This window comes from Bombina bombina, chromosome 1 (assembly GCF_027579735.1).
Source record: "Bombina bombina isolate aBomBom1 chromosome 1, aBomBom1.pri, whole genome shotgun sequence".
Lineage (NCBI taxonomy): Eukaryota > Metazoa > Chordata > Amphibia > Anura > Bombinatoridae > Bombina > Bombina bombina.
Genome location: NC_069499.1, coordinates 1,511,135,443 through 1,511,163,138, shown reverse-complemented (window position 1 = coordinate 1,511,163,138; position 27,696 = coordinate 1,511,135,443). Strand labels below are relative to the sequence as shown.

General features: G+C 36.6%; 1 protein-coding gene, 1 long non-coding RNA gene and 2 other non-coding genes across 6 annotated transcripts in view; 3 read left to right on the top strand and 1 right to left on the bottom strand.

Moving 5' to 3' along the window:
• Positions 1–14,057, bottom strand: part of ERN1 (endoplasmic reticulum to nucleus signaling 1) — a 201,286-nt gene extending 187,229 nt beyond the window's left edge. Inside the window, exon 1 of the mRNA XM_053708131.1 lies at positions 13,824–14,057. Coding sequence (XP_053564106.1) covers positions 13,824–13,886 — 63 coding nt within the window. The 5' untranslated portion in view covers positions 13,887–14,057. The remainder of the gene's footprint in view (positions 1–13,823) is intronic.
• Positions 14,058–14,203: 146 nt separating this feature from the next.
• Positions 14,204–27,696, top strand: part of LOC128654270 (uncharacterized) — a 28,779-nt gene continuing 15,286 nt past the window's right edge. The window contains exons 1-8 of one of the 3 annotated variants that reach the window (XR_008401434.1): positions 14,204–14,299; positions 18,778–18,935; positions 22,566–22,616; positions 23,028–23,103; positions 23,433–23,469; positions 24,761–24,911; positions 26,261–26,354; positions 26,656–26,690. This is a non-coding gene — a long non-coding RNA (uncharacterized LOC128654270). Of the gene's footprint in view, positions 14,300–15,761; positions 15,848–18,777; positions 18,936–22,565; positions 22,617–23,027; positions 23,104–23,432; positions 23,470–24,760; positions 24,912–26,260; positions 26,355–26,655; positions 26,691–27,696 lie in introns of those variants that run through there. The other 2 variants (XR_008401436.1, XR_008401435.1) reach the window with 2 other exon arrangements.
• Positions 23,522–23,659, top strand: LOC128646430 (small nucleolar RNA SNORA50). Its single transcript, XR_008400351.1, has one exon. It is a non-coding gene; the product is annotated as a small nucleolar RNA SNORA50 (small nucleolar RNA).
• LOC128646429 (small nucleolar RNA SNORA50) lies at positions 26,720–26,856 on the top strand. The gene has a single exon (XR_008400350.1). It is a non-coding gene; the product is annotated as a small nucleolar RNA SNORA50 (small nucleolar RNA).

The window sequence follows — 27,696 nt, the reverse complement described above, 5'->3', positions numbered from 1 at the left end:
CAAGCTTGATCTCTTTTTGCAATGACTAGTTCATGCACATTACAATTTACCATCTCTTTAATAAAAACAATAACATTATAGGTTTAATTCTCATGTTTACTACTTGCCCCTCCCTCCTCACACTTAGGTCCTTGTGCAGATCTAACCAATATTCTATTTATTGAGCTTCTTGAAACTTAGGAAGGGGATGATTCTGTGTACAAATAATTGCTGGGGACTGACCATTGGGATTAAAGGGACAGTAAAGTCAAAATTAAACTTCCATGATTCAGATACATTTTTAAAACAACTTTCCAATGTACTTTTATTTCTAATTTGCTTTGTGTTGTGGTATCCTTTGTTGAAAAGTAGGCTTAGTAGCAGCAATGCACTACTAGGAGCTAGCTGCTGATTGGTGGCTAAACATATATGCCTCTTGTAATTGACTCATCCAATGTGTTCCGCTAGCTCCTAGTAGTGATTTGTTGATCCTTTATTAAAGGATACCGATAGAATGAAGCCCATTTTATAATAGAAGTAAATCTAAAAGTTGGTTAAAACTGTATCCCTGTGTCCCTTAAACGTCTATTCCTGAACTCTGTATGTTTATTTTATAACATTTTTGCTGTGAAGAAGAGGATATTTCTGCAGACATAAATTTACAGTTTTGAGAACTACAAAACCAATAACATGTGATATTTTGTAGATATGAAAAAATGCCTAGAATAATCTTACTGAAACCTCTGGGAGAACGTGACATTGTGAATGAATTAATTAATGGAATTCATTTACCAAAAAAAATAAAATAAATATTGCAACCCATAAATAAACAGCACCATGCTACATAATTAAATACTAATCCTTATTTCAGGATGAATAACATTTAGATTATAATGCATCTATAGATAGATTTTCCTCAGTAAGTATTTTTTAAATAAAGTGTTTATGCAGGAATACATTTTGAGTTCAATATCACTTTTAAATGGCACTTAAAGGGACAGTATACACCAAGTTGCATATAACTGCATGTAATAGACACTACTATAAAGAAGAATATGCACAGATACAGATATAAAAATCCAGTATAAAACCTTTTAAAAAACGTACTTAGAAGCTGCCAGTTTAGCAATGCTGATGAGGTTAGGCTGGAACACCCACATAAAGGGGCTGGGAAAACAGGAACAGCAGATGCCCCCCCCCTCTCCTCTCCCCAACCCGCACATTAAAAGACAGGTTACACAAACAAGAGCAGCAGAAATCTCTAGACTTTAGTCTTTATCTGATATTATGGGGCTTGGTTAGGAGTCTGAAAATCAGCACAATGTTATTAAAAAAATAAGCAAAACACTACAGATGAGCTATGTACACAGATCTACAAAACATTCATGCAAAGAAAAATCTAGTGTACAATGTCCCTTTAATGAGTAGAGCAACTGTGCTAATGAGAGAGCCCAGCCACACCCACTGACAGTAGCCCAATTGGTCTGCAAATGTATGACTTTACCAAGGTTCAAATAAATAAATGCATAAAAAAGGAAATTCAAATTTTCTAATAACTCTCTGAAATAAAAACAAGTGAAAGTTTTGTATTCTGTGTGGAGTGAATCTTCTCACCTTACATAGAGCCAAGTTTGTTGCAAAGGATTTTTTTTTCTTAATCTATTGTATTTGGTTAAAGAGCGTAGCAGAGAAACAGTGTTCCATTACACAAAGTTTAAGGTCAAGGAAAAAGAAAGACAACAATGACATTAAATTCCTGAAACTCTTGCAGGACCGTCTAGGAAATAAAGACATCTTCATGAAGTCTAATTGGCAGGTAGCCACCATACTAACTAATTCAGAGCAGGGGTAATTGAGACTTTCAAAATGACGGGTGAGGAGTAGAATATACGTGGAAACTACAGAATGTCTAGGATACGGCTCTTGCATATGTAAGACTAGGTCCTCCCGCAGGATACACTGCAACCTCTATGGTTGTAAAAAAAAACACAAAAAAAACAAAACAATTTGCATACTTTAAGTGCTATAAACCAGTGTGCCGTGAGAGATCCCTACGGTGTGCCGCAGCAGACTGACCACAGTGTGGGGGTGTCCCTCTTTCAAATTTTTAAATATTTATATGTCATGTATAGTTTTTAGGAGGCATGGCATGACAGCACAGTACAATGTGTGATTTGTAAAGTTTGGGGATGGTGGTGTGCCACCGGATTTTTTTATGTAAAAAAGTGTGCCACGGCAAAAAAAGTTGCAAAATCACTGCTATAAACCATATTGCCCATGCTAGTAAATATAGTTTGTAAAGCAAAAAAAAAAATAGTTTGGAATAGCCAGCCTATGTTTGGTTCAGCACCTGGGTAGCACTTTCTGATTGGTGTCTAAATGCAGCCACCAATCAGCAAACGCTGAACCAAAAATGGGCCGGCTCCTAAGCTTACATTCAAATAAAGATACCAAGAGAACAAAGAAAATTTGAATAGGAGTAAATTAGAAAGTTGCTTAAAATTGCATGCTCTATCTGAATTTATTTTTGACTAGCCCATCCCTTTAATGTCTGATGAGTTTAGAAAATTCACAGTGGCATCCCATATATGTTTATCTATAAAACTATGGTCTATACCATGTCAATATTGTTTAAAACAACTGTAAAAAATAAAAAAAGATTTGACCATGTGCTTATGCTATAAGTGTATCTGCTGAAAACAAAGCAGTCAATTATAAATGTGTTTATATAAGTGTTCTCCCCAAGACATTTTTAGCGGGTGCACCACCTAACTGAGTTTACTGATCACCGGGCTAAAATTTTAGCCAATATTAAGCCAATATTAAAAATGTTCAATTTTTATTGTACAAATTATCATCATTTAAAGATACACTGAACACAATTTTTTTCTTTCATGATTCAGATAGAGCATGAAATTTTAAGCAACTTTCTAATTTACTCCTATTGTCAGTTTTTCTTGGTTCTCTTGCTATCTTTATTTTAAAAGCAGGAATGTAAATCTTAGCAGCCAGCCCATTTTAGGTTCAGCACCATGGATAGTGCTTGCTTATTGGAGGCTTACATTTACCCACCAATAAGCAAGCATAACCCAGGTTCTCAACCAAAAATGGGCCGGCTCCTATGCATCACATTCCTGCTTTTTAAATAAAGATATCAAGAGAACGAAGAAAAATTGATAATAGGAGTAAATTAGAAAGTTGCTTAAATACCCCTTAAGGACCAGCGACGTACCCTGTATGTCACTGGCCTTTATTTGGGACTTGATTGTTTTATAGCGCAGTCTTGCCACCAGCGTTGAGACCGCTCTATTCCACAAAGCCTGCTGGAGAGAGTGGATTAATAGTGTGTTCTTGCTAGACTTGTGCTATTATGTCCTGAAAAAACCCTTAACGACCAGTGACATACAGAGTACATTGTGGTCATTAAGGGGTTAAAATTGCATGCTCTATCTAAATCATGAAAGAAAAAATTGGGGTGTAGTGTCCCTTTGATATATTTATGTTAAATTCTGCAATTATTTTGTGCTTTGCATAGCAGAAAATGATATAATATTAAAAAATATTACACTGCTACTTCATAATGCCACCTGGCTGGCGAAATTGTCTGTGGAGAACAGTGTGTGTGTGTGTATGTGTAAGTATATATATATATATATATATATATATATATATATATATATATATATACACACACACACACACAGTGTATATATATATATATATATATATATATATATATATATATATATATATATATATAAATATATAATTATGAAGTGTATTGTGTGTGTGTATATATAATTATGAAGTGTATTACGAGTCAGACAAAGAGTATTTAGCTTCAGGTGCAGACATAGATCTATGAAGAATATAATAAAATACTGTTGATGACTCAGTCTAAGGCAATTTGGAATTAAATTAGATCAAACTGGTTTCTCTATAATGCGTTTTGTAATATTATTAAATTTAAAGAGACATTAAACCCAAAATTAAATAGCACACAAAAAATAGGAGCATGTTACGGTCCCCGCTATCAGCTTAGTCAGCAAGAGCCGCAACCAGGGGGGCAGAAGGTATCTGCCTTCATATAGTAAGGGAGCACCGATTGTGCTCTGTCAACCAATAAAACCAGCTTGCTGGTCACTACAGAGAGTGACACTGTCTGTGTCACTTTCTGTAATGATCTTCACACTTTTCCATTAGTGCCATGTGGTAGCAGTGAGAAGGAAGGAGGTAGGCGGGTGGGCAGCCCAGCACACGAGGAGGAGAGGGGGGCGCTGTTCCCTATACTACGAAAAATGGTTTGAAGGGAAAGGGAGGGATGAGCCCCTACCCTACGGAAAAAATATTGTCTTGAGGGGGACCCTACACTACAGAAAAAAAGTGATCTTGGAGTGGAAGCAGTCACTACAGAAAAAAGAAGATCTAATAAATATAGAGTAAAAAGCAGAATCTTTTTTTATTGGCAGACTTGCTGCCAGTGACAAACATGGTGGGGAGCAACAGGAGGGGGCAGCATTTGAGAGCTGATTGGGGCACTCAACTGCATACTTGCAGACTGTCTGTCAGTACCTAAGATGGTGGTGACCAGGGGTGGGAGGTTGGAGAGACCTGTTTCGGAGGTATCAGGTAGGTATCAATGCGTGGGAGGTGTTAGGGTTGTCCCTACACTACAGCAAATATTACACTGATCAGCCCTTTAACATGCTTGTCTGCTGTTTCTGAACAAAGGGAATTCCAGAAAATCTTTAACCCCTTCATGACCAGACCACTTTTCCATTTGTTGACCTTTGGGACCAGAGCTATTTTTACATTTCTGCAGTGTTTGTGTTTAGCTGCAATTTTCCTCTTACTCATTTACTGTACCCATAAATATTATATACCGTTTTTCTCGCCATTAAATGGACTTTCTAAAGATACCATTATTTTCATCATATCTTATAATTTACCTTTTCTAAATGTTGTCCTGAGTTTAGAAATACCCAATGTTTACATGTTCTTTGCAAGTTATAGGACAATAAATACAAGTAGCACTTTGCTATTTCCAGACAATTTATTCTCTCCAAAATTAGCGACAGTTACATTGTAACACTGATATCTGTCAGGAATCCCTGAATAACCCTTCACATGTAAAAAAAAAAATTTTTTAGTAGACAACCCCAAAGTATTGATAGACAACCCAAAGTATTGATCTAGGCCCATTTTGGTATATTTCATGCCACCATTTTGCCGCCAAATGCGATCAAATTAAAAAAAACTTTCACTTTTTCACTGACTGTAGGTTTCTAACTGAAATTATTTACAAATAGCTTGTGCAATTATGGCACAGATGGTTGTAAAAGCTTCTCTGGGACCCCCTTTGTTTAGAAATAGCAGACATATATGGCTTTTTGGCAATTAGAAGGCTGCTAAATGCTGCTGCGCACAACACGTGTATTATGCCCAGCAGTGAAGGGGTTACATAGCTTGTAGGGTTAATTTTAGTATTAGTGTAGAGATCGGCCTTCAACCTGACACATCCCACCCCTTGATTCTTCCCAAACAGCACTCTTTCCTCCCCCACCCCACAATTGTCCCCGCCATCTTAAGTACTGGCAGAAAGTCTGCCAGTACTAAAATTAAAATACATTGATTCTGCAGTGTTGGATCCCCCCTTAGCCCGCAACCTCCCTGATCTCCCCTATACAGCTTTCTAACCCTCCCCCTCTACCTACATGCCGCCATCTTGGGTACTGGCAGCTGTATGCCAGTACCCAATTTGCCCCCAAAAAATATTTTTTTGTTTTTATATTAAAAATAACATTATCTGTAGTGTAGCTGCCCCCCCCCTCAATACCCTACCCACCCTCCACCCCCAGATCACTTACCAAACTTTATTTATTACCCCTCCCTACTTCCCATAGCTGCACAGTAAAAGTATATGTGGTGCATGCGCACGCCCACATCAACCCCTCGGCAGTAGGGACTCATCGCGCACACATCAGTGTGAACAGAATCTGGATGAAACCATTGATGGGCCGCCCACCCGTCTCCCTGCTGCTGCTCCCACCCACCAACAATCGGCACCATCAATGGCCAATGCAGGGAGGGCCACAGAGTGGCCCTCTCTGCATCAGTGAGTTAAAAAGGGTATTGAAATGATGCCTCAATATCGAGGCATCACTGCAATACCCTGAAAGAGTCTGGAAGCGATCACCATCACTTCCAGCGCTTGAAACCCCAGAGGACATGCCAGGCAAGGGGTTAAAGTGACAGTCTAGTCAAAATTAAACTTTCATGATTTAGATAGGGCATGCAATTTTAAACAACTTTCCAATTCACTTTTATCATCAAAATTGCTTTGTACTCTTGGTATTCTTTGTTGAAAGCTAAACCTAGGTAGGTCCATGTGCTAATTTCTAAGCACTTTAAGGTTGCATCTTATTTCAAAACATCGGATTGTTTTTCACATGCTAGTTCATGTGTGTCCTTTAGATAATATTGTGCTCACGCCTGTGGAGTTACTTATGAGAGGGCACTGATTGGCTAAAATGTAAGTCTTTCAAAATAACTGAAATAAGGGGGCAGTCTGCAGAGGCTTAGATACAAGGTAATCAGAGAGGTAAAAATTATAATACTATAACCGTGTTGGTTATGCAAAACTGGGGAATTGGTAATAAAGGGATTATCTATCTTTAGACTGCCCCTTTCATAACCATTTGTCTTATGACTTCAGTAGATGTGTGTAAATATTTTTCAGTGAGAGCCCCCTTTGCAGGGGTTAAACACATAGACTTGCAGGGTCAGTAGCGCTAAAATGACTATCGAATTAAAGCACTCCATTTTTGCACTAATGGCCCGTCAAAAATGAACAATAAAGTCAACATTAAATTGTCATGATTCAGATGGTGGTTGACGAGTGGGTTTAGAAGCAGCAATGCGCTAATGTGCGCAAGCTGAACACATCTGGGCAGCCAATGACAAGAGGCATATATGTGCAGACACCAATGACCAGCTAGTTCTTAGTACCTACCCATGTATGCTATTTAACAAAGAAAACAAGGAGAACAAAGGAAGTTGGATAATAGAAGTAAACTAGATAATTGTTTAAAAATAAATTCTCTGTCTATACCATGACAGTTTAAATTTGATCTTACTGTCCCTTTTATCATAGTAAAAACAAATATGCAATATACAATGATTTATTCTATTTGATTTTGCAGTAATTTACTTCTTCATGCTACAAACCCAGAGAACTTGGGAGCGCCTTCTGCATACTGGAAGGTACATACCCGACAAATGTTAAATGCACTTCACTTTTCGATAGAAGTAAAATGCTTCCACTAATCCTGTCCTGGTAAAACTATTTATTTTAAATTTGAAAGAGAAAATAACCCCATCTCAAAGTTTTACAGAATCATTGAAGATCCAGAGTATATGGAGTCTTATAGATCTATTCCTTTGTTGAAAATGAATTATTAAATAACAAGATTTTGGCAAATAGAATTCAGTTACCTTTGGGAAACATATCTCAAGATCACATGGGATTTATGAATGGCAGTCAACACAGTAGATTTGCATAATCAACAAATGCAAGATAACAAGACAATGCAATAGCATTTACTCTGAATTTCAAATAAGTAGTAGATTTTTTTCTAACAGATTTCAGTTATGACTATTTCCACTCCCCCTGTACCATGTGATAGCAATCAGCCAATCATAAATGCATATACGTATAGTCTGACTTCTTGCACATGCTCAGTAGGAGCTGGTGACTCAAAACGTGTAAATATAAAAAGACTGTGCACATTTTTTTATTGGAAGTAAATTGAAAAGTTGTTTAAAATTACATGCTGTATCTGAATCATGAACATTTAATTTGACCTGAGTGTCCCTTTAAGAAAAGTTTCCTAACGGTGGCACATTATGGTAATGAAGGAAGAACAGGAGGATATTTTGATTTTATTATTTAGATGTACATAAGGCCTTTGCCTCTTTAGAATGGGACAATTTGTTTTCTTCTTTAGAACACTTTGGCTTAAAAGAAATATAGTGCAGCTAACCGGGCTAGCTCAAGAAATTGTGCTGCCTGGGTTAGAGAATGCTATGATACCCCCCCTCCCCCCAGTAGTATCAACCTACTAGCCTGGCCACTGCCTGCATGTAACCAAAGCTTATGCACAATTGTGCAATACGTGGGAAGGTAGTTAAGGAAGAGATAAACTTGTCCCACCTTGAATGTCGCCCCTGGTTCTAATACATTGTAATACAAAGCTACAAATAATGTTGCAAAACACTGTTGCCATAGACTACTAAAGACATGTGCACACTCCTGAGCTCTTATGAGTCTACCTAGTTTTACTCTTCAATAAATGATACCAAGAGAACTAAGCAAATTCAATTAACAGAAGTAAATTTGAAAGTTTTTTAAAACTTCATGCTCTGTCTGATTCATGAAAGTTTAATTTTGGCTTTACTGTCCCTTTAATACAAAAAAAGGTTAATCTACTTAGAATATGAATAATCAAGAAAAAAATACTTTAATAAGATACAATGAAGAATAAATATATACTTAAAAGGGATAGTAAAGTCAAAATTAAACTTTCATGATTCAGATAGGACATGTAATTTTAAACACCTTTCCAATTTAATTTTATCATCAAATTTGCTTTGTTCTCTTGTTATTCTTAGTTGAAAGCTAAACCTAGGTAGGCTCATATGCTAATTTCTAAGCCCTTGAAGGCTGCCTCTCATTTTAATGCATTTGACAGTTTTTCACAGCTAGAGGGCGTTAGTTCATGTGTTTCATATAGATAACATTGTGCTCACGCACGTGAAGTTATTTAAGGGTCAGCACTAATTGCCTGAAATGCAAGTCTGACAAAAGATCTGAGATAAGGGGGCAGTCAGCAGAAGCTTAGATACAAGGTAATCACAGAGGTAAAAAGTTTATATCTATAACAGTGTTGGCTATGCACAACTGGGGAATGGTAAATAAAGGGATTATCTAGCTTTTAAAACAATTACATTTTCGGGGTTACTGTTTACTATTCCTTTAAATATCCCTTTTAGCGCACTGGTGTTCCAAATAGTGCAAACATTCTACATAGTAATTACAATCAGTTTAGGGGCAATTTACATCTGTCCCTAATTGCAGATTATAGCTGAGGAGATAAGATAATAACATACTTTAGAGGCTTTTTAAGGTGGGTAGCCTGGGATTTAACTGAAAAAGCAAATCCCTGCACATTTTGGTAACAAGATAATAACTGCATATGCTTATAAAACATTTACGGTGTATGCAGATCTTTTGCAATTAAGTGCTGAATACCCCATATATACTCTATGCAGATGCAGTATATATATGTGTATATGTGTATATACAACCATGCAAACACTGCCTTTTTAAAGCAGTAATAGTTGCAAACATTAGAACACAATAAATATATACTCACAGGGGTTTATTACCAATTAAACTGACATAAAAACTGCCACAGCAGCACACTGAAATTACACATGTATGTGTTACAGTTAAAGTGCAGAAATCCGTTAATGTGCACATTACCTAGCTAATCTGTAGATTAACTAGGGTGATCAGTTAAAGTGCAGAAAAATTGTTTCATTTCTCAAATTACCTAGGTAATCTGCAAATTACCTAGATAATCTGCACATTACCTACTAGGCACTAGTTAAAGTGCAAAAAATGCACTTTAGCGGTAACACATATATATATATATATATATATATATTTATATATAAACTAAAGGGAGTCCCATGGTTTTTCCTATGATAATCAGTTCATATCACTTTTTTTTAGAGAGCCTGGGGCACTTTCTTCTGAAAATGGAGGTAAAAACAAAATCTTAAAGGGCAGTGCGGCGCACTTTATGCATCATTCATTGCCCAGACACACTTCAACTTCTTAACAAGTTTATAGTAGTTTTCCCAAGGGTATAACAACTGCTCTCATTCTGTTTCTGTATTTATTAGCATCTTGGCCTCTACACTTCTAAGCATTGTATATTTCCCATTCTGCATTCTGAATTGTTACAGAATCGACTTCCCTGCAACCCATTGTGGAATTATGCAATGAGAACATCGTACTGAGAATGTGAAATATCTGCCATTCTAGCTGTAATGTACCTGTGATAATACAGTTGAAAAACAAATAATATTTTTACAATTAATTATAGACAGGACTGTTGTTCATGTTATGTTATCTATTTAATTACTTGTGGAATAAGCAAAAAACAAAATACAGGCTGTACGAGTAGACCTTTAAAAGACAGAATCCGGGAGCACTTACCCTCTCATTAGACAAAGATCTCCCTAAAACCCTGGTTGCAAAACATTTCTTTAAACATTGAGATACTACAAGTAATAAAAATAAATTAAAATTCCAAGCCATCGACTATATCCCCAAAAATGTAAGGGGGGGGGGGTGACAGATATAGGAATCTTTTAGACAAAGAAGCACAGTGGATTTTCAAGCTAGGTACAAAGGAACCGAAGGGTATAATACACTTTCAAGCACTTTAGCTTTTTAGAAAAGTTTGTTTCTCTCATGTAAACTGTTTATTGAAAAAGAAGCCGAAGAATGTTCCGATTTCGACCGAGGGTAGATACGCTCCAGAGTGCTCTGTTCTAATCAGAGCCTAGGGCGCCACAGCTACCTCTGGGAACCTTACCATGGGTTGCAGCCCGCACGTCTTGAAATTCTCTGTCTGGGAAATTATCTATCTATTGAATCTATAATAAATAGATAGATTCGACAGAGAATTTCAAGAAGTGCGGGCTGTGACCAATGGTAAGGTTCCCAGAGGCAGTTGCGACGCCCGAGGCTCTGATTAGAACAGAGCACTCTGGAGCGTATCTGCCCTTGGCCGAAATCGGAACATTCTTCGGCTTCTTTTTCAATAAACAGTTTACATGAGCGAAACAAACTTTTCCAACTTTAACTACACGGGAAGCCGTTAATGTGCACATTACCTAGGTAAAGTGCAGATTCTGCACTTTAACTGAGCAAATCAGTTAATCTGCAGATTAGCTAGGTAATGTGCACATTAACTGTAACATATGCATCATTTACCCATATCAGCAATGTTGTCATTCTAGCAGCGATACCTAAAGTGAAAGTATATAGCAGAAACATTTCTATTTGTTTTGAAATTTACATTGATGTCCATTTTTTTGTCTTTTGTTGGGAAAGTGTTACCCTATTCTAGGCCTTAGGGTCTCCATTAACTTGAATGTTGAGGTCAGTCAGTGGTTTGGTCAAATGTAGATGCAGCTAGCTCTCTGTGGCAAACAAGCAGTTACAGTTTAACCTGTCTTAAATGCACAAATGAACAAAACTGTACAGCAACAAAACAATTTACCCATGGGAATGTTAAAGAACACAAGGGGAATACTGCATGTTCCTTGATAGCACTATCTATCACAACACGAGAGATCTCGATTTCGTAACAAGGTTCAAGTACCATGTACACAACAGCCTGGCAAGACATATATCCTCTGCAATAATTCTGCGAATACAGATCCACCCCCACCCCTCATCTGCTAGCATATGTTTTGTTTGGCTTTTTTGCACACACTAAATAATCTTCTTCCTAGAGGATATAGACACTGTTCATTATATATATTTTTTTAAACAAAAATTCAGTTCAACTCTTGTACTGCACATCTTAGACATAAAACCTGCATGAACACAATTATTTTACTCAGACATCACAGCTGACGGGTTAGGGAAGAAAAAAAATACTTTTAAATTAGCTCTTTACTCTGGCAGATGTTACATCTAGCTTTAAAAGGACCTGGAAGTCAATAATCAACTATCCCGATTCCAATAAAGCAAACAATTTATATAACCGTTACAATTTACTTTTACTACAAAATATTCTTTGTTCGCCTGGTATACTTAAAGGGACACTGAACCAAAAAATTTTCTGTCATGATTCAGATAGAGCATGCAATTTTAAGCCACTTTCTAATTTTTTCATATTATCAATTTTTCTTTGTTCTCTTGCTATCTTTATTTTAAAAAGAAGACATCTAAGCTTTTTTTTTTTATTCAGAACTCTGGATAGCACTTTTTTATTGGTGGATGAGTTTCCACCAATCAGCAAGAACAACCCAGGTTGATCACCAAAAATGGGCCGGCATCTAAACTTACTTTCTTGCATTTCAAATAAAGATACCAAGAGAATGAAGAAAATGTGATAATAGGAGTAAATTAGAAAGTTGCTTAAAATGCCATGCTCTATCTGAACCACGAAAGAAAAAATTTGGGTACAGTGTCCCTTTAAAGGACACAAACCCATTTTTTTTTCTTTTGCGATTCAGACATAACCTAACATTTTAAACAACTTTCCAATTTACTTATCTTATAAAAGTTGCTTCATTCTCTTCTTGTTATCCTTCTGTTTAAAGAGCAGCAATTCACTACCAGAAACTAGCTGAACACATCAGGTGAGCAAATGACAAGAGGCATATATGTGCTGCCAGCAATCACCAGCTAGCTCCCAGAACGGCATAGCTACACCTAAGCCTAAGTAGGTATGCTTTTCAAAAAAAGAGTACCAAGAAGAAAAAAAGCAAATTAAATTACAAAAGTAAATTGGAAAGTTGTTTATTTTGACTTTACTGTCCTTTTAACTACTTCACATGAGAGCATACTGGGGTAGGATTATGAGTGTGTACATATTTATATACACATATATATATATATATATATATATATATATATATATATATATATATATAAAATATATTTACACACACACACATATATATATACTGTATATATATATATATATATATATATATATATATATACACACACACACCATATTATACTTTATGTGTAAACATGGTTACAAACATTGCTTGAATCTCTGCTACCATATGGTGCTCCAGTCACGTGTGTACGATCCAAAGCCTACCTCAGTTTACTCTCAAGGAATAAAGTTTTAACAAAGGATACCAAGAGAAAGATGTTAATTTGATGATAATATTAAAATAAAATTGCTTTAATTTTAATTGCAAGCTCTATCTGAATCAGTTTACTTTAGACAATGTTCATTTAATGTATTATGTAGCCCTGATTTGTAAGGCAATGTATGGTTTTATTATATGATATGTTATATATAAATATGCAGACAAGTTTTGGGAGCTATGTCTGCAAAACATCTAGCACCTGCTCCTAATCACTTGTATTCTTCCATATATAACCCAATTTAAATTGAGGGCTCCCTTCTCAGAATAACATGTTACAGTATTTATAAAAACAATGTATATATATGAATATATCAATTATATAATCAACAGGTGCATATTTAACCATATGGTCATACATTTGATATTTACAATCCATTGTACATAACTTCCACTAAAAAAAACATTGCAGTACTTTAAAAGTGTAACTATTTTACTGCCAAATCAAGTTCCCTTCTGACATCCAAGAAGCTAAAATTACAAGGAAGAAAGTGATCTAGCAAGGTGTACGCTTCAAAATACAACAATTGCCTAGAACTTGCACAAAGTAACACTATTGTTGTGACAAAGGTAACCAAATGTAATACTAGTCACCATAACATGTGAATCTGGTCCTTTTTATTTAATCCAGTGAGTATTGCAAGAGGCAGGTGAATCATCTGATGTATTTTTATCTGCAAAGATTACTGGATCAGATCCGTAGGATAACAGAACTTGGGGTCATTTGAGCTTCCTAGTGCTTCTAGGCCGGTGTAATTAGACTACATCTAAACCATGATACTCAGATAGGAACAGCAGTGTTTAACCCCACAAACCCCCAGAGGAGGCAGGTAAGAGCCAGCAGGTAAGTGCTCAGGGTGCAGATCACTCACCATCTGGCAGAGGAGAAGCACAAAGCCCATCAGCAGCAGTGTCAGCAGCCCAGCCCCCCTCATGTCTGCGAACAGGATCCAGTCTGGCTGCTCAGTGTCCGTGTAAGGAGCCTTCTCGTCTCACAATAACGCGGATGGCACAGTCCCAGCGATATCTGGCTGCTGAGCCGTATCTGCAGTTTCCTCCATTACTGCTACAATGTGTTACACTCAGCTTCTTCCTGTAGGCGTGGTCATGTGTGGACAACCTACTACTGACGTCACTAGTCCATCCCTGCAAGGCTATGCGCATGCGCTGAGGGGAAGCATGTGCAATTCAGTAGGCATGCGCGTTATCGCAGCCTCGCTCTCGATAAGAATAGAATACGTCACACATGCCCCTCCCCTACTAGCTGCGGGACACACACGCGTGGATCGCACCATGTGCTTGGTGGTACCGCCAACCGGTTTATGGTTGGATCCAGCTGGGATATATGGTGAGACCGGTTGCACTAAGTTTTATGTGGCTGTGTTGTATCGAAGTGAACTGGAATATACGGTGAGACCGGTGTATGAGTCGTGGTGTGTAAGTGACTGGGGTTACACAGAAGGGGTTATAGGAGGCGCGTGCATGGAAATGACGGGTTGTATGGAAGTGATCAGAATACAGTACACAGAGGTGCAAGCAACTGGGGTTGTATGTACTTGTCTTGATTACAATACAGAGATGCCGGTAAAAAGGCGTGGTGCGTGCAAGTGACTGGGATTACACAACGCGGTCGCGGTGTAGGAGGCGCGTGCATGGAAATGACTGGAGTTGTATGGAAGTGAATGAAATTACACAGAAGCGCGTGCATGGAAATGACTGGAGTTGTATGGAAGTGAATGAAATTACACAGAAGCGCGTGCATGGAAATAACTGGAGTTGTATGGAAGTGACTGAAATTACACAGAAGCGCGTGCATGGAAATGACTGGAGTTGTATGGAAGTGACTGAAATTACACAGAAGCGCGTGCATGGAAATGACTGGAGTTGTATGGAAGTGACTGAAATTACACAGAAGCGCGTGCATGGAAATGACTGGAGTTGTATGGAAGTGACTGAAATTACACAGAAGCGCGTGCATGGAAATGACTGGAGTTGTATGGAAGTGACTGAAATTACACAGAAGCGCGTGCATGGAAATGACTGGAGTTGTATGGAAGTGACTGAAATTACACAGAAGCGCGTGCATGGAAATGACTGGAGTTGTATGGAAGTGACTGAAATTACACAGAAGCGCGTGCATGGAAATGACTGGAGTTGTATGGAAGTGACTGAAATTACACAGAAGCGCGTGCATGGAAATGACTGGAGTTGTATGGAAGTGACTGAAATTACACAGAAGCGCGTGCATGGAAATGACTGGAGTTGTATGGAAGTGACTGAAATTACACAGAAGCGCGTGCATGGAAATGACTGGAGTTGTATGGAAGTGACTGAAATTACACAGAAGCGCGTGCATGGAAATGACACGGTAAACTGCTCCCTCTGTGTGACCCCAGCACCCGGGCAGTCAGTCTGGCTGCATTTTGCGTTGCTGGTAAAGCTGCCATACTGCATTTTGAGGCGCAGGTATGTGCGGAGCTAATGCGCCTTATCTATTCGCACTCTGTTCCTAACCACGTGCTGAATTTGGCCTGAACTAGTTCATACACTGCACAGTATCAAACAGCTTTATATTGTTTTACATTGTACTGTTTGTTTAACAAAGTATACAAATTAACCATTCCACTCCAATGTAGCACAAGTCACTCCTGTTTGTGTTCACATGACCTCTGCAGCTTGCTCATTTTGTATTGGGTTTCTTAGTTGAAAGGCACTGTAACAGGGTCGTACTATGGCATAGGGTGGCAGATTTGGGAGGGGCAGCATCTTTCTCCTCTTTTTTTTTTTCTTTTCTTTTTTTTTTCTCCCTGATTAAGGTCGCTCCATTTAGAGCCACCAGCATTTTTGCAGTGGAAGTGTTCTTGGTGAGAAACTTGCCCGGGGATATGCTTACAAGGTGAGGCTGGAGGAGAAGACCTTATGTCTATATGCTGCCTCCCCTTGTCAGCTGTGGTGGGTCTGTGAGCACAGTGATTATTGCAGGTCTTAGCAGCTAACAGACTGGATGCGTCTGTGCACTGCTTAGATCAGCTTGTAATGTCTAATCATAAACTCTCAGTGCTAATGTATGTTAGCTACTAATAATTAGCTTTCTCTGCATTCATGTGATGTCTAATCATAAACTCTCAGTGCTAATGTATGTTAGCTACTAATAGCTACCTTTCTCTGCATTCATGTGATGTCCAATCATAAAATCTCAGTGCTAATGCATGTTAGCTACTAATAGCTAGCTTTCTCTGCATTCATGTGATGTCCAATCATACATTCTCAGTGCTAATGTTTGTTACCTACTAATAGCTAGCTTTCTCTGCATTCATGTGATGTCTAATCATAAAATCTCAGTGCTAATGTTTGTTACCTACTAATAGCTAGCTTTCTCTGCATTCATGTGATGTCTAATCATAAAATCTCAGCGCTAATGAATGTTAGCTACTAATAGCTAGCTTTCTCTGCATTCATGTGATGTCCAATCATACATTCTCAGTGCTAATGTATGTTAGCTACTAATAGCTAGCTTTCTCTGCATTCATGAACCTACGGAGTAAATAATAAACGGACACTTAAAACGTTTCATTACTTGAATAATGGTAATTACTGTAGTTGCATGTGAAGGACAGTGATTGTTTCAAAGTGTATTCTTCTTTCTCCTTTTTCCCCTCTTACTACCTCCCTCAGTAACCACATATTACAGTAGGTAAGGGGAATAATACAGGTGTATGTGACTCATTAGTAATCACATATTACAGTAGGTAAGGGGATAATACAGGTGTATGTGTGACTCATTAGTAATCGCATGTTACAGTATGCCTAAAACCTTGGGGGGGGCAGCACAAAACCTAAATACGCCACTGCACTATAAGCACATACAATAAAAATGGTTACACACGACTTATATACAAGTGGAAAAAGAATGCTTTTAATTCATGGTTTTTTTTTTTATATATAAACTCTTTAATATCTGTACGATTTTTGTTACATAGCAGTAATACACTACTTGCTCCTAACTAAACACATCTGGTGAGCCAATGACAAAAATCGTGCCTGTACTTCTGAGCTTACCTTTATATTCTTTTGAGCAAAGGATACAATGGTAAACACAGGAGCGGCTATAAATGCGGTGTAGTAAATTTGATATGATTTAATCTGAGAACAGTATAATCCATTTTCAGTCACTTATAATTACTAAAATCACTCACTATAAAATAGTTTTTGATTTATTTTTGGAATTCTGTCTGTTTAATCTTTAAAAAGTCTACAGTATTTAAGTAAGCTAGAGATTCTAAATTAGACATTTTTATTCAGTATGTAACGGCGACGCTCAAATGGTTTAAATATATTTTAAGCTATTCTACAAATAAAATCGCTGTTTAAATATATTTTTATTTGGACCGTTTGTTTACTGGCCCATAAGCCGAACTCTCATTGCTTTGTTTTTAGCAGTGATATTCTTGACAGAAGGAAGTTTTACATAAACATCTTAAAATAATTTTTCCCCTTCATGCGAGAGTGAAAAAAAATCCCTTTTTAAATCTTGACTTCTCATAGATTTAATTTACCCAAGTCCAACTAAAAAGGCTGCTGCAAACAAATTGGCATCTAGGGGGTCTTGTGATCTCCTCAGGTTCTTCTACTTGTATAAGCATTTAATTAGAAGATCCACCTGACATCACCAGAACACTCCAAGCAAAAGTGACCAAGGGAATGTTAGTTGACATGATTTAAAGTTAAAGGGACAGTCAAGTAAAAAAACAACTCATTTTTCAAATAGGGCATGTCATTTTAAACAACTTTCCAATTTACTTTTATCAACAATTTTGCTTTGTTCTCTTGGTATTCTAGTTGAAAGCAAACCTAGGAAGGCACATATGATAATTTCTAAGCCCTTGAAGGCCGCCTCTATTTTATTTACTTTTCACAGCAGGGGAGAGCAAGCTCATGTAGGCCATATAGATAGCATTGTGATCACGCCCGTGGCTAGTGGCAGACACTGCACTAATTGGCTAAAATGCAAGTCCATAGATAATAACTAAAAGTTACAACAAATATTCTGGTGTTGACTGTCCCTTTAAGTAGTTTTCGTGTGCAGTAACACCCCCCCCCCAGTAGTGTTGTTTACTATGCATTTGTACTGCAAAAATCCCATTACTTCAATTGTAATACATTGTCCCTTCCTCTGTGCCTTAATCCGTAAACCTTGCGGAGCACTTTAAACTTCACTCACTGCTCTACATGAAGACAGTTTTTTTTCACCCTTTGGCTGCCAGGCAGCTTTCTGGCAGCTTTAAGTGGTAAAGTATATAATGTGGGTGGGGGGCATCTTAATTGGGCTTGCAAATATGTCATCAAATCCTAAAAATTCTCTGTTTACCAAACAACTTTGTACAGCTTTTTAAAAAAGCTTTCCCATGCCTGCAGACCAACATAATCTGGTATTTCTGCATAACAAAAGAGTTGAGCTCAAACAATTACCACATAAAATGGGGTGTGATACTAAATCTATTAGTTAATCACAAAAAACCTAGTCTAGGTGGGGTCCTTGAAACAGGTTATTGGATTAGCGGTTACTGGTGCATTTTCAAGGCTAAATGAGTATTTTTTTTTTTTCTTATACATTACAAAATCTTTTATCTAGTTAGCTGCCTTTTTTTCCTTCATTCAATCTTTTGCATAGAGTAGGACAAATTTAAAAGCGATGTGAAACATAGTCCTTTAACCTTGTTTTCTAAAGGAGCACTTACACTTGCCATTTCAACAGTGCATACGACGTTTCATTATTGCAAGTAAAACAATATTTCAATAAACTGTTTTTGTTCCATTTTCTTCTAGGGAGGCTTGGATTAACACTCCTAGACAATATGAGCTTTTGTTTAGCTCCCCAACCTTCTCTGCAGCCAGTCACTTGCATCTTTAAATGTGGATTTTCAGTTTTGCATCAACAATCATGATAGGAAACTCATTCTTTGCAATAGCAATGGGCATACAAGGTATTTTAGATGTGAACATTATTGTAAATACATAATTATATATTTTTATTTAGCTATTAGATGCAAAATAGAAAGGAATGTCTAAATACTTTTTGAATAATTTTACTATAAGTTGAGTCTGTGCTAAACCACCTTAAAGGGACATAAGACCCCAACATTTTCTTTCATGATTCAGATAGAGCATACAATTTTTAAACTAATTTCTAATTTACTTCTATTAAACTTTCTTATTTGGTGAAAAGCAGGAAGTTCAGGAGCGTGCACGTGCCTGTAGCACTATTTCCTGTCATGTAGAGCTCTACTATATTTACTGGTCCTTTTTAAATATACATATTGCATTAAAATAAAAACAGCAAACTACTAAATTAGCACTTAGAACTTCTCAGTGTAGCCCGGCTTACAGCTAGACAAGGGTGACACCATTACAAAGCCAAGTCCCCTACTGAGCACTAGCAATAAACTGACTGCAACAATTTTATAGTGCCTCTTAGCAGGACTTCAAAGGAAAATCTGAGCCTTTGGCTTCCTGCAGAGACCCCAGCCCCCTTTTAGTGTTGACAGGAACTAATGGACTCGTGCACAAATAAGGTTAAAAAGAAAAAAAAATTGCAATCATTTCTATTAAGTATAACCCACTGCTTAGTGTTTTTATAGCCTAGGTTTTGTAAATTTGAAAAACAAATTTAGAAGTTGACAGAACTGTGTGACAAAGTAAAAATATACTGGCAGTCATGACAACATAGTATATATGGGACAGGTTAAAAAGTTAGCTTATTCAAACAGGCATCATGTTGGCTATAATTAGAAACCTATGAGACTGTTAAAAGCATATTGGTAAAAACCTGAAGGAAATATGGGCCCAATATTCAACTTCAAGGGTTACCAGAAGTAAACAGGTATTTTGCACCACAGGAAGCTGTATTTGAAATTGCATTAATAAAAACCGGAAAACACAACTGAAGTGTCTTGTGAACAGAAATACACGTCTAACCACGCTACAAAAAATCTGACTTCTGGAGGATGTGTTTTTTTTTTTTAACAGCTATAATAGTTTAAAAAATAACTCTAATTTGTTATAACTTGTCATTTTGACTGTCAACCCTGCCCTACTGTGTTTAACCCTTACAAAGGTGTTAAAGGGACATTAAACCCAAACCTTTTCTTTCAAGATTCAGATAGAGAATACCATTTTAAAAAAGTTTCCAATTTATTTCATTATGTTATTCTTTGTTGAAGAGATACGTAGGTAGTCTACATGACAGGAAATAGTGCTGCCATCTAGTGCCCCTGCTAATGTATAAGATTGCGGCAAAATTGCTATATAGTGGTGCACACTCTTAAACTTACTTTTCTGCTTTTTAACAAAGGATAACAAGAAAACGAAGAAAAATTGATAATAGAAGTAAATTAGAAAGTTGTTTAAAATGTTATGATCTGTCTAAATCGTGAAAGAAATGTTTTGGGTTTTATGTCCCTTTAAACACTCAGAAGTGCGGCTTGGACCTGCAGAACACTTCTTGTCCACAATGGAAACTGCCACTGATCCAATCAGCAGCTCTAGTCACACGACGCAGATCTAAAAGTATCCCTGCTGATTGGATTAGAGGTAGTTTCTGCACAGGACCAGCAATGCTCTGTGGGTCCCAAGCTGTATTTCTACTGTTTAACCTCTGCTTGGTAGTTAAACACACACACTAGGGCTGGGTTGATCTTAAAATGACATGCTTTAAAAAATTAGAGCATGCAATTTCTTGACTTATGGCCCTTTGAGCAATAAGACAGATGCACGTGCGCACAAACAGTAGTTACGTTTGCTTGTGCTGATGCTTTTGTCAGAGCACTACCCAAGTAATTGATAGCTACAGTGTAAAAGGTAGTTTCATATATTTTATACTTGCATAAAAGTTTTTTTGTATAATATCTTAACTTTAACTTTATAAATCATACACACACCAGTCAAACGTTTACACAGCATTCATGCAGACACATTTTTACATGAAAATACAAATATTTGTTTTTTTTGTCCAAAGCACTACATTTTCTTGTTCAATGCTGGTTGCAGTATATTAAGCCGTAAGATATGCTCATCTTTTAAAACCTTATTTATAAAGCCATAGATAACCAAGGCAGAGACTTTTTTTTTGTAACTATAGACAAACCATCTGGTAAATGATTCATATTTAACTAATCAACTGTTTAATTCATTTGTGACATTTTGCAAAGATGAATATTGAATACCCATTTGTTTTTTTTTCTAGTCTTAGATATTTGGTTGACTTGCATGTAATAGGTTGTGTAAATGTTGGCATTTAAATTGATTGGAACATTTTTCCAATAGCGATATAATTGCATGCTCTAACAAATGAGAGCATGTACCTTTTGCCAACAATATAAACTATAATCATATTTTAATGTGCTATATTTAGATTTATCATTTGTTCCAACATTTTGATATTCGGTGGCATTTGATAGTGTGAAGTATCTGCATCATGGCTTCTTACACTTTCTATAATATTGTAAGCAGTGCACTGTATTTGAATTACAAAACTTTAGTTTTGACCTTACTTAGCGCTTATTGAACTAAGAGCTCTCTTGGGAATAATGGCCCCTTTTAAATGACCATTAAAGGGACAGTAAACACCAGAATTTTTGTTTAAAAAGAAAGATAATCCCTTTATTACCCATTCCCCAGTTTTGCATATCCAACAGTTATAATACACGTTTTACTTCTGTAATTATCTTGTATCTAAGCCTCTGCTGACTGCCCACTTATTTCAGTTCTTTTGACAGACATGCAGTTTAGCCAATCAGTGCTCACTCCTAGGTCACTTTACGTGCATGAGCTCAATGTTATCTATATGAAACATGTCAACTAATGCCCTCTTGTGGTCAAAATGTATTCAGATTAGAGGCAGTCTTCAAGGTCTAAGAAATTAGCATATGAACCTCCTAGGTTTAGCTTTCAACTAAGAATACCAAGAGAGCAAAGCAAAATTGGTGATAAAAGTAAATTGGGAAGTTGTTTAAAATTGCATGCCATATTTAAATGAGTTTTTTTGGACTTGACTGTCCCTTTAAATACAGTAGAATTGCATTATCAACAAGTCAATGACAATGCACAAGCACTTAGTGTTCATTTTCAGATAAGAAGCAGGTTTTTTTGTGACTACTGTATTTCCTTCTACCTGCATCATGTGAGCCATCAGCCAATCACAAAATGCATATATACTTCACATACTGTGAATTGTTGCACGTGTTCAGTAGGTGCTGGAGCCTTTGTGCATATGAGTGCACATTTTGTTCATTGAAGTGAATTGGAAAGTTTACAATTGTGTGGTCCATCTGTATCATGAGAGCTTCATTTTGACTTGTTATTTTAATGTGAATTGGTGTCATAGACATTCATGGTGGTCAGCTACTTTCTTTTTTCCGAGACGATAGATGGTTGTAGAAGACTCTGGTATGTTTGGAAGCCTAAGGAAGGGGCACATGTCAGGGTGAGGAGTAGGGTGATATACTATATGTTGATCAAAACAAATGTTTAATTTAGGATGCTGGCATTAACACATTTTGAATTTGTAAATATCAATGGGTTCATATCCATTTCACTGAATGATTTATTTTTTTCAGGTAATTCGCATTTCTCTCCATGTAGATGGTTACCGTATAACTGGTAAAAAGGTAAGTGAGAGCTGGTATTAGTACAGCTGGTAATTTGAGATAACTTAGTGGTCATTCAATTTATTTACTGGCCAGGTTCTCTTGACTGAAGCAGCCATTTTTGTATTTTTGTTGAGTTAATAGAAACATATCAAAACACAACTGCAAGCATGATGATTAGTTTTTGCGTCAGACTTCTGAGACTAATGAAGTAACCAACAAATCTGATGCAGTTACTTGCATAGAAATCAATTTGTGTTGTGGGTTAGGTGGGCAGATTTTAGTTTTATTGATCGTATACAATTTTTAATGAAGTAAAAAACAAATCTGGTGCAGTTACTTAGATGGAAATCAGTTTACATAATTTGTGTGTATTGTGGATTTGGTGTAGCGATCATGTTTTTCTGATCATATTCTTTGTTTGCTTTTCAGATCAAAAAACTGCATTGAGGGAGTACAGAATAATTCTTTATGAATAACCAAAGCACTTTTATCCATTGAATGTTGGGTAAGCGAGGAATTGGTGCTCTATTTACCAGCAAATTGTAATCTCTTGCATGCAGCAGCCTATATCTTTTTGTAGCGCTGATGTAGAACCATATCCAAATCTCTTGCATGCAGCAGCCTATATCTTTTTGTTGCGCTGATGTAGAACCATATCCAAATAACTGCAAGCATGATGATTATTTTTGCGTCAGACTTCTGAGACTAATGAAATAACCAACAAATCTGATGCAGTTATTTGTTTAGAAATCAATGTGTTGTGGGTTAGGTGGACAGAATTTTTTTTTTTTTTTTAATTTTTTTTTACTGATCATATGCAATTTTGTTTTTCAGAGCCAGATAACATGATTGTGTGCTCATCTGGGACATGGTAGGTTTGGGTTTTTATCAGTAAAAGCTGTCATTTTCTTTTTGTAATCTGTAAGCACTGTCTTTGAACCTTTGAATTGCCCTCCTGTGGCTTCATTGGCCAAGCAACAGTGCAATAGTAAATGTCTTGTTATATAACTGGTGCGTTTTGGACCAATCCTAAGATGCCCTTTTCAAAGCAAGCAACAATATGCTGTTTTGTGTATATGTATGTGTATAGTAAGTTATCATTTTTAAAATACAAATATACTTCCTCTGAAATCAGAGTGACAACTATATATGACTGACACACACTTGTATAGTTTTTAGTCTACAAATATGTGGTTTGGCATTTCATTTTTTTTTTTTCCCCCAGTTTAATGCATATTCTCCAGCAAGTGGTGTTGCCTCCGTTTTTATGTCATCTGTTTTAGCTATTAAAGAGTTTGGGAAGTGAGACATTGTTATATTGGTAATGTCAGATCTAAACAAATAGAAGTGGACAGTCTATTTACCAGCCATATGCAATCTCTTGACCGTAGTAGTCTTGCATTTTGTGTCAATTTATAAAAACGTAGCCAAATAATTGTATCTCTTGTTTTTTATTCGCATCAGACTTCTGAGAATAGTGAAGTAATCTACAAATCTGATGCAGTTACTTTTATAGAAATCATTTTGCATAAATGATTATTGCAGGTGTACAGATGAGTCTTTTTGTTTTTTACTGATAGTATACCTTTTTTTTTTTTTTTTTTAGTGCCAAAGAACATTTTATCAAATTGCTTCATCTGGGATGTTGCGCATTATTAAATTATCCTTGGTAAAAGCTGTAATCCACCATCAGTGTTCTGTTTTGTAACCTCAAAGTACAGTGTTGGCTCCTTCTGGGTTGCCCTCCCTAGAAATGTTTTGCCCCCCTCCCACTGTCACATTTAATGGTAACCAATAATACAAGCTAAAGTATTTTATATATTTAAAAAAAAAAGACCAAGTGCTTAACACTCTTGGATGGAAATCAGATTCAATCAAAGGTGTGTTCCACACTGTCAGTTTTTTTTTTCCTCTACAAAGTGGACCAGCCAAGTGGCTTCATTTTGGTGACCCTTATTATGAAGATATAAAAACTGAAAGTGAACTATGTTCCCATTATATAGAATGTCACTTCCAGCCCATATTGCATTTACCCATTTTCAGTTTAGGATACTTGGGTTAGAAGATTCAGGATGTCTGTTATCCATACTTAATTAAAAAGATTCTGCCTGATTTTTCTGTGTTTGAAGTTTGTTAATGTTTTTTTTTTTTGTTCATTGCAGTGTAATGCTCATTTCTCTCTAGCATTTAGAGGGTTACCACATGTTTCAACCAGTTGTCATGGTCACCAGATTTGACGTGCTTGAAAAAGATTGGATGAAACTACGGATTAGCCTGGGAAAGTGGCTTTTTAGCTGTTGAACAGACTCTTGGGTAAGTGTGGACTGGCGTTTAGTAATATGAGAATCATTACTAGTAATGGGCAGTCAATTTATTTTATTTACCAGCTAATTGTCATCTCTTGACTGCGTCAGCCTCTAGCTTTTTGTGGTGTGTAATTCTAGAAAAATAACTGCCAGTATGATGATTTTCCTTGCGTCAGACTTCTGATCCTAATGAAGGAACGAACAAATCTGATGCAGTTATTTCCATACAAAATCATTTATGCAATAACCAGGAATATTTTGAATTAGATGTACAGATGAGTCATGTTTTTCAGCTCATAAGTCTGTTTTTCAGGAACCAAAGAACATTTGATTAACTTGTTTGCTTGTGTGTATTAAGCACCTCATTAATATTTATATACTAAAATCACTTTATACTATATCAGAATATTACTAAATGGTTGTGGCATTATTACAGCAAAGTATATAAACAAGTGGTAGTTCTAAAATGCATCTAAGATATTTGAGCATTTTTGGTCTCAAGATTTTCCAATTTTAATTTACTTTTTTTTTGCCCAGCAATGTGAGCTGTAGTTAATATTACAAAAAATGTATGCAAATAAAAATCTGACTTCTCATCCTAGACCAGAGGTGTAGTGACTTGTATTGAGCACAAACAATGAAGTGGCAGCTCCACACTAGCATGTTATCCAATGATAAAAAGTCCCTAATTGTTTGCAATTCCCCAGGCTTGAACATTGTGAAAAGGAAAAATGCCAAAAGTTAAAATTATTTGAAATTGGGGTGTTGAAACAAACATAAATGCAACACACACGTTCCTGCCCAGTTGGCAGTGCCAGGGAACTATTTACACTTTTTTTTTTTTTTTTTTTTTTTTTTTTTTCCTGTGGAAGTGACCTGATGGTTTACTGATAACCCTTATTGTGAATATATAAAATTAAAAAAATAGTGAACTAGGATTATATAATCCTTAAACGACCACTCAATGCCGTAGAATTGCATAATAAAGACAATGATTTAACACTCTGAATTTCAAATAAGCAGTAGAATTATTTTTTCTGACTTTTTTTTTTTTTTTCCTCCCATTATCCGGCCCCCTGTATTGTCAGACGTCAGCCAATCACAGACTAGTATACGTATACCCTGTGAGCTTTTGTGCCCATGCTTAGTAGGATTTTGTTCCATCATCATATTTTACTCAGTCTTTTTATATTCACACTTTCTATTGAAGTAAAATAGTGTAAATTAAAGGTTTTGGTTGTGGCGATTTGTACCTATACAGTGTTTAAATATCTGCATATTCTCAGGCTGAAATTTGATTAGAATATATCATATCAAGCATGTATTTGCCTTTTAATAACATGTTTTTGTTTGCAGTGTGATGGGCATTTCTCTCCAGCATGTAGAGGGTTACCGTTACGTTCACCACATTTTACATACCTGTAAACGGTTGGCTAAAGCTGCATTGCAGGTAAGTGCAGATCTTTATACATCTGGTAATGAGATAATACATTGCTAGTTGTGGACAGTCCAGTTATTTACCAGCTAAGTAATCTCTAGCGTTATTGCTTTTTGTTAATATTGAAACCTAACCAGATAACTGTAATTATGATGATCTTTTTGCGTCAGACTTCTGAGACTAATGAAGTGAAAATCAGATCTGATACAGTTACTTGCTTAGAAATCAGTTTCCATAATGTAGATATTGTGGGTTAGGTGTACAGACGAGTTGCATGTTTTTTCCTGATCATATACTTCTGTTTGTGTTTTAGAGCCAAACTAGAATGCTCATCAGAAGAGACTAAAGGTTTGTATTGTATATTTCTAGTAAACTACAAGCACTGTCTTTGAACCTTTGAATTGCCCACAGTGGCTTCATTGACCAAGCAACAGTGCAATAGCAAATGTCTTGTTATATAACTGGTGCTTCTTGGCCTAATCCTAAAATGCACTTTTAAAAGCAAGAAACAATATGCTGTTTTAATATTCTATTCTCACCTTAACTACTGCTAAAGGGTTAGCACTTATTTCTTGCCTATACCTATGGTTTTTAACTGTATAGTCCCTCTGTGGGGTTAGACAACTATAGAGCAGCAATATACAGCTGATACAGAGGTGACTAGTGGTTAAAGGACAGTTTAAAAAAAAAAGTAAAATTGTATAATCACCAAATGCACAATAGAGAATGCAATAGCACTTTTCCTGGCAAATTAGTTAATTTTTTTTACCCCTGTATCATGTTACAGCCATCAGCCAATCACAAAATGCATATACGTATTTACTGTGCACTTGCACATGCTTAAAGAGGCAGTAAACCTAGAAAATGTTATACAACTCTGCACATAGTGCAGAATTATATAACATTCTTAGCCAAGCGTTATTCAACATAATATTGCCAGTGAAATTTGATTAAAAAAGTTTTTCAGACCGCCGCTCTTGCTCTACTGAGCGGGTCTGGTTTTCCCCCTGAGGGCATCTGTCTAGTCACAGCCCGGCCCGATCGCGCCATTACTCAATGCAGCTCGCTCCCGCTCTGTGATAGCGGGAGTGAGCCGCATTGAGTAATGGTGCGATCGGGCCGGGCTGTGAGTAGACCGCTGCCCAGATGAGCTCGGGGGAAAACCAGACCCGCTCAGTAGAGCAAGAGCGGCGGTCTGAAATATTTTTTTTTTTAATCAAATTTCACTGGCAATATTATGTTTCATAAAGATTGGCTAAGAATGTTATATAATTCTGCACTATGTGCAGAATTATATAACCTTATTTTCTAGGTTTACCGTCCCTTTAATAGGAGTTGGGGCCTTGGAAAGTGC